At 42.1% G+C, this 8,155-nt stretch overlaps 1 protein-coding gene across 1 annotated transcript; it reads left to right on the top strand.

The window, feature by feature from the left end:
• Nucleotides 1-1,230: 1,230 nt before the first annotated feature.
• On the top strand, nucleotides 1,231-3,522 carry LOC125722447 (uncharacterized). The gene is made up of 2 exons (XM_048998608.1): nucleotides 1,231-1,315; nucleotides 2,059-3,522. Exons 1-2 carry the CDS (start codon nucleotides 1,308-1,310, stop codon nucleotides 2,774-2,776), a joined length of 726 nt encoding a protein of 241 aa, XP_048854565.1. The 5' UTR covers nucleotides 1,231-1,307; the 3' UTR covers nucleotides 2,777-3,522.
• Nucleotides 3,523-8,155: the final 4,633 nt, after the last annotated feature.

The raw sequence follows: 8,155 nt of genomic DNA, 5'->3' as shown, positions 1-8,155 counted from the left end.
ATGGTCACGGATACAAAAGTCAGGGAGTGTTATGAAGAAGACACCACACTTAAGACCATGGTTTTATGCAGTGAATTACACCAGAGAGAACCTTTGCATTTTAACTGTGTTACGTAACATTCCTCAGCCTTCATTTTTTTCCACAGAATGCAGGACATAATTTACGGTGCCAAACAAAACAGCGGAACTGCATTGTAGCCAATTATTTGTTTCAGTAGTTTTAAGATAAATAGAACATAAAATGGTTGTTTTACTTAGGTAAAAATCCAGTTGAAACAGACTTTATTTTAAAAAAGTTACATTGGCTTTAAGTGATGGCACATGTCGCTTGTGTTAATACTGCTTTGATTTTGAGGATGAAGTCTGAAGTGTAGGTGACATGCAGAAGCATGCAATTTGACGTTTGGGGATTGTAGTTTTTAATGGGACAATTTGAATAAGGAATACTGGTGATATGCTTTTTAAGGGGACAGCACACGAAAATTATAATACAGAGTATTAAAAGAACCGCTCTTTAAAGGAACTGAATTATCTTAGTGTATTTTACATCACAAGCACTCTCGGTCCGTTGGGGAGTCCGTCCCACTGTACTTGGAGAATGCTGCCATGCATTAATCATAAATTTCATTCAGTTGTGCGACAGAAGTTCCCTTCTAATGTTTTCTTCAACATAACAAAGTCCCACGGTAACAAAAGCGCTGAGGCCAGGATCGTTAATTGCAATGTGGGGAATGCAGACCAGCTGGGGTGGGGGATCGTGCTCAGTCACGGTAAAAGGCAAACGGGTAAATTGTGAATACGCTCTTAATCTAACTACAGCTTCTTGAATTGTGGGAGGCGTGTGTAACATAACGTTGTTCCACATACCAATATCACTACGTATCGGTATCGCAAAACAAAGTTTTAAATGTTAAGATTCTGTCATTCTGAAAATCAGAGTTTTAAGACATTATGTTACATAGCGATTTGTGGAGATAAATGCCCTCGGACAGTAGCGTTCATTTCATATTAAGTCTCTTTAAGTCATTGTTTTATGTTATGCAGGATGAATGTGCGAATTTTAATTAATCATCCTTTAAGGGTTATATGCTTACGGTGTTGTATACTATTCTCGGTGAACAAGTTAACTTATAAAAGTCTGTTCCTCTAATTATAGAATAATATATAGAATAATTATACAAGAGCTATAATTATTATGATGTTATTATTTAATTGTGTGGGCCGTGTTGCTTGATTACATTTGACTCTTCGGCACGTGGGACGCTGCCGGTTTGAAAGACGCAGCTTCACTTGTTTTCTGCACCAAGATGACGAGGTACGTTGCTTTTCTGCTCCCATTTTATCGGATAATTTTTCTTATTTAGTATCTGTCAAATTTGCATGTATATTAAAATATGTTTGGTGAGTAAAGTCAGTATATTGCTTTTAAATAAAGTGATTTTGTTCCGGGGTACAATGTTAATTATATTTAAATTTTATGCGCAAAGTGTAGTTGATATTTCGCTTTTCCGCGTGCGCTTTACTGCGCTTAAGTAAATAATTGCGCTTGCTTGTGAGTAAATTAGTTCATTGCTTTTAAATAAAGTGAATATTGTTGCGGGCTACTGTGTTGGTTATATTTAAATTTTATGTGCAAGTCGGCTAGTTTCCTGTGCCGCAAAGTCTAGATGATATTTCACTTTTGCACGTGCGCTTTCCCGCGCTTTCATGTTGCATTCGGAAGAGGATGCGGGTGGTTGCGCTCGGTGCTGCCTACAGCAATGATATTCCAGCAGACCAGGAGAGGGCAGATGTATTGCAACAAACACAGATAAAAGTAGTGAAGCAAGACCTGAAAAGTTTGTTTGGTGACTAAAATCAGTATATTGCCATTTAGTAAATTTTAAAATTGTTCCAGGCTTCTTTCTTGATTATATGTAAATTGTATGTGAAAGTTAACTAGTTTCCTATGCTATAATGCAGTTGTTCATTGCGAAGGTGTCAGTGCAGAACTGAATTCCATGTGCCAGGAGTGACTAACAGCTCTATTGTATTGCTTGTGTGTTTTTCCTCATTCAGAAACAAACGAATTGCAAAAGCTGTCAGCTGGAGCAACGATCGATACTGGGCAACTTGGGACAAGTGGATGGAAGTGATTGACTGGGAAGATGAGGAAGAGCTGTGCTCCCCAGCAGAATCACCCTCTGACCAGGCTGACCGTTCCATCGTGTCACACACCCGAAAGCCAATTGCCAAGGCAGTTAGCTGGACGGATGATGTGTATTGGGCAGCCTGGGACAAGTGGGATGAGATCATCTGCTGGGGTGAAGAAGGAGAGTGCTCCCCAGCAACTCCACCCATCAACCAGCCTGGGAGGGATAAGGGGTTAGACATGCATGGGTTAGAGGTTTTTCTGTTAAATGAAAGGACAGTCTCCATAAAGCCTGCAGATGACCACCAAGACAGGCTGAAAATAGGAGCCGTAGTGGTCGACCTCTGCCAGTTTGAGCTAGATGGTGTAAATGATAAATTTGAAATTGTCGAAATACAAATTGGAGAGGTCAAATTGGAGGAGACTGCAGAGAGGGGTTTTAATTCAGAATTTGAATTGGAAATTATGGATGTGGAGATAGAGGTTGTAGACAGTGAATTCCAGCTGAATGCTCTTAATTGGGAAATTGCTGGAACTAAAGTGGACAAATTATTAGTGGAACACCTGAACATAAATAATCTAGAAGCAGGCAGTGTGAAGGTGTCCACATCAAATGGGAATGTGGTATATGTCAATGGTATGTGAGTGTGTTTGGTAATGATGGGTGTGAATGGTGTGTGTAAGTGGTGTGTGTGTGTGTATGAGAATGGTGATTGAATGGTGTGTGTGAGGTAATGGCGTGTGAGTGAATGGTGTGTGTGAGTGACAGGTGTGTGAATGGTGTGTGTGAGGTAATGGCATGTGTGAGTGAGTGTGAGTGGTAATGGCGTGTGTGAGTGAATGGTGTGTGTGAGTATATGGTGTATGTGAATGGTCTATGTGTGTGTGAATGGGGAGTGAATGGTGTGTGAGTGACTGGTGTGTGTCTGGTGTTTATGAATGGTGTGTGTGAGTGAATGCTGTGTGAATGGTGTTTATGAATGGTGTGTGTGTGAGTGAATGCTGTGTGAGTGACTGGTGTGTGAATGGTGTTTATGAATGGTGTGTGAATGAATGGTGAGTTTTTGTGTGTGTGTTTGTGTGTGTGTGTGTGTGAATGATCTGTGTGTGTGAGCCTGCCCTGTGATGGGTTGGTGTCCCATCCTGGGTTGTTCCCTGCCTCGTGCCTGTAGCCTCTGGGATCCATCTGACCGCCTGTTCCAAAAGGCAAATTGATCCCCACATCCCTGAACAGGAGAAGCGGTTTTAGAAAATGGATAAATGTTCCCAGAGGTGTGAGGCAACAGTGCTAACCACTGTACCATGCATATGTATAGGATATGTAGAAGAATACCTGTTGCAGTTATCTGATGTGTGTGTTTTTCACTCTCCCTGCCGGACCCTGGAGGTTTGGGCTTCCCCTTTGAGTCTGGTGCCTCCCAAGGTTTCTTCCTTCTAAGGAGTTTTTCCTTGCCACTGTCGCCTATGGCTTACTCACTGGGGGCTTTGGGTGGGGGTGCTCTAAAGCGCTTTGAGACAATGTAATGTTGTGATATCGTGCTATACTTTGTTGTGTAATTTTCTATTTACTCATGCAAATAAATAATTGTTTGATAACAAAAAGCACTTGTTTCATTCTTTTTACTGCGAGCATATCAGTCACTTCCCTTGTGCTCCTGCATTCAAAAATGAAAGTTTGTCCTGCCCTGCACTTAATTGCCATGGATTCTACGGGAATGCAGACCTCTACTTTGGTGGAATCCTGCTGTTGTTGTAGATGGTCTGCTCAAACGCTTTCACATTGTGTACAAGCAGATTTGTTTCTGTATCTCTGTAGAGAAGCATTCTTTTCTTCTACCTGGCAAATCCACAAATATAATAGCAATCCACCAAGGTGCAAGTGCACCTAGCTCTTAAAGAAAATGTTAGAAAAAATTAGTTTATAGCATGTTTAAACCATAAACACAGCAGTGACTGAGTACATCCCTTGTGGACCAGGCGCCTGGCTTTGACTATTTTTCTGCCATTAAACTAGCAAAGGTGGCTTGGCCATGACGTAAAATAACTTGTGCCTTTAAATTGTTAAAAAGTCCTGTGTGTTGTAAAGTGAGGTATGAAACAGATACCAGGTCGTTTCAGTAACGGTTAGCGTACGTTTTCTTCATGTGATTTTGTGGTTTCAAATGTTTCATTGGAATCAATAGTATTTGCCAATTCCAGTTGCCAGGTAACTTCAATAATTTGAATAGAATACATGATAACATTTTAAACTAGATTACAGTTAATTGTTATTTTTCTGTTTAAAAAAGACAATTGCTGTAATTTACATACGTCAAAACCTGTAAAAGACATTTTGGAATTCTTTTCTAAATGAAATGAAGGTACTTTGTTACTCCCCTTGGGGAAATTCTATTTTCACCTACCCCATTTTGCCCTACTTGACACATGGGCACAGACGAAGGTGACAGCAAGCCTGGCAGCAAAGGGCAGCCACCTGTAGGGACACCCATGGAGCTGGGGGTTTTACAGTGATTAACAGCAATTTTGCAATACTTTTCTGGCAGTTTTTTTTGCTAGGAATTTACAGTCAATTCTACACTGAAACAGACGTCATTCCTAAGCGCAGCATGGACTGCTTCTGGACACAGTATCAAATGCGACTTCCAGAGTCACTTGAGTAAGCTGGAGATGCTACATCCCCGGGTAAGATTACCTGCAGTAGGCAGCCTACCAAAAGAGGGCCTTTCCTGTTCCCTTGGTGAATTAGAAAACCAGTGGAGAGAGCTCTCCTGTTGCAGTTTCACAGAGATGAACAACATGGAGAACTTTGGATTGAGGTTTTGCAGTATGAGGGTGCTGAAGGAAAAAGGAGTTTTAAAGACATTGGTCTGCCTGTACTGCAGATTTTGTCTCTGCCCATTTCAGATGTTCATGTAAAGCGTGAATTTACTAATGTGACATTCCTTAAATATAACCACCGAAACAGAACGGTTGTAAATTTGCTGTCCAGATTGGTAGATGTACAACTTGGACTGCAAAGAGATGGACTGACACAGAGGCGGAGCTATGGATAGGCCTGGGTGGGATTGACAGCTGGGCCCACCCATTCAGATTAATGAAATTACATTTTTTATATATAAATTACCGGCTTCTAACTGTTCCTATACATCACTGTTGTTACTGTGGCAAGTACAATAGAATGTGTGAGCTCCCTCTAGTGGTGCTCTAGGTAGAACACCACAGTCGTCGGTGTATTATTGTTGCAGTCACCATGTTGTAAATATATAAGCCAATTTAAGAAAATTTGGGGTAATGAGTTTCACTCAGAAGTCCATCCATCAGCCACTTTTCCATATTTAAAGGCTGCAGGAGGATGCTCACATGGAAAAAAAAGACTAATTCATTTCTTTATCCAAAACTATTTCTTTCCTCATTCATTAAAACGAAAAGAGCTTTAACTTGTGCGTGCATTGCTTCATTTTAAGCAGCATTATGGAGTATCATTGAAGATAGAAAAGTTTATGAAGGGTCTGATTTTCGACATCTTTTACTCCTGGTTTGGGCTATAAAATTGGAAGGAGTTGCCAAACATGACCGTGCAGGGTCTGCGCTGTTCTCATCTGTGAACAGTGTGTGGGTTTGTGGGTCAGGCATAAATTTGGGGGGAGGGGCTCCCTCCAGCATTAAAATAGGGAGATATCCCCCAAAATAATATAATTCTTCATATTCAAAAAAGTACAGATAAAATTAATCTATCTCACCAGTTAATGTAAAGTTTTTTCACCCCAAGCACACCTACCCTTCCCGAAAATGGTTTAGTCTGAAGTCCTGCTCTGGGGTACGTTTCCTATACCACGATGCACTTTGCAAAAGACAAATATATATCAGGAAAATATATAGCAGGAGATGAAAGAAAAAAGATACATTCTGCGGGCCATGGCTGCTGCCGCCTGGCAGAGGGTATGAGGAGGAAGTGCAGGGACGATGTCAGCATCACCAAAAGGATGGTTGCAGCACTCTGGAGGGAGCAGGTGAGGTGGGCTGGGGGGAGCACCAGTCTGCATTCTCTCACTCCTGGGGAGGACCGAGTATTGGCCATCCTAGATCTCAGAAGCACTTGAGGGAGTCCCGGGGTGCATAAATCTCTGTAGTCTACCCACCTCCCAGACATCTGTGCTTTCTACTCCCCAGCCACTTCCTCTTGGCCCACCAACATTTGTCCCCCTGTAGTGTGATCACCAGGGTTCCTCAATGTGTGGCACCTCCACACCTGGCTCCTCTACATCAGCCATCCCTCCTATAGGCCCCTCTACATCAGGGCGACACTGTCCCCTGAGTCCCCAGAATACCTTTCAGTCTGGTAGATCACCAAACCCCAACCATCCTGCTTCCTTGTCACCACACGCCCCTCCTTCCCCCCACGCACTCAAGCCCACTGGTGCAGAAACATTCGCTGCCAATGTAGTGAAGAGCTCCTCAGGTCTGAAGGTGGAAAAAATATCTGTTCTGAGGGGCATCCGGGAGGAACCGGCAGCCCTGATGGAGCAGTATGAAAGACACCATAAAGAGGTGATCGCCTACCGGAGAGAGACACTGGCCTTACTGGCCCAAAGGGTCAGGAGGCCCAGTGTGACAATATACTGTATCTCCCCACCTCTTAATGTCAAGGGCGCCTCCAAGGGGCGGCCACATCCCTCCTTGGAAACCTCTGGCCACCCCTGTGGCAGCCCCCAAATATGGCTGTAGAGAGATTGTTTTATAGCGAAAGCTGTGGTGCACTCAGGGACCATTAACTGTGTAGCACCTGGGGCCTGCATCATGAAACTGAAAGTCTGAGTTAGAACAAAAGTTTTAGCCTAATAAAGTCAAACAAATGCAATGCGCGATCATAAAAATCATGCCTGTAAGAAGGCTCCTGCAGTTTTAAGGGCGCACCGGTGCATGCAAAGGACTGTGGGTGCACTGTGGGGACACCGAGGCACGCGCTGACAGCGTGTTAGAACTTAAAGTTTTTCCTGGTCAGCAATATATGGAAGTCCTTACATTATATGTATGTATTAAGTTATATAATTGTGCTATGTAATTACCGAATGACGCTAAACTCATTTAGTTTGGCTTTAATTATGCTGATGTTTAATGCCGGTGTTGTGCTGCAAACTGCCCCTCTGCCACGGATTGTAATCTTTCATTTTAAAGGAAGTGTAACTTCATTTATCTTGCTTTAAGCAAACTGAAAACTCACATTACTTTTTTATAATGATATTTTACAGACAAACCTGAAGTTAAGATTAACTACCTCCTGTAAAACGTCGCAAATGTGACATGATTTAAAGGCGACAGTAATGCTTCGCTTTTCGACGACAGACGCCTTCAGTCGCAAGAAGTGTTTCATTTTCTTGAATAATATTTTTGATACTTTGTTGAATTAATTCTGCCTCGATATTTTTGATATTCTGTCTTCTTTTCATACTTATAATGCGGCGAATAGCTTCATACTCGGCACATCACACCTGGAAATAAAATAACATCGAACTAAGCAACAGAAGTAATCAGAACATAAGAACATAAGAACTATACAAACGAGAGGAGGCCATTCGGCCCATCAAGCTCGCTTGGGGAGAACTAAACTAATAGCTCAGAGTCGTTAAAATCTTATCTAGCTCTGATTTAAAGGAACCCAAGGATTCAGCTTGCACTACATTATCAGGAAGGCTATTCCATACTCTGACTACACGCTGCGTAAAGAAGTGCTTCCTTAAATCCAGCTTGAAATGTTCTCCCGCTAATTTCCACCTATGGCCACGAGTTCGTGTATTTAAACTAATGCTGAAGTAACTATTTGGTTGAACAGCATCCAAACCTGTTAGAATCTTATATACCTAGATCATGTCCCCCCTCAATCTCCTTTGCTTGAGACTGAACAGATTTAGCTCAAGTAACCGTTCCTCGTATGACATTCCTCTAAGACCAGGAATCATTTTTGTAGCCCTACGCTGCACCTTTTCTAAGGCCACAATGTCCTTTTTAAGATATGGTGACCAAACC

This window comes from Brienomyrus brachyistius, unplaced genomic scaffold (assembly GCF_023856365.1).
Source record: "Brienomyrus brachyistius isolate T26 unplaced genomic scaffold, BBRACH_0.4 scaffold38, whole genome shotgun sequence".
Taxonomy (NCBI): Eukaryota; Metazoa; Chordata; class Actinopteri; order Osteoglossiformes; family Mormyridae; genus Brienomyrus; species Brienomyrus brachyistius.
The sequence above is the reverse complement of the archived record's forward strand: the minus strand, read 5'-3'. Positions and strand labels throughout refer to the sequence as shown.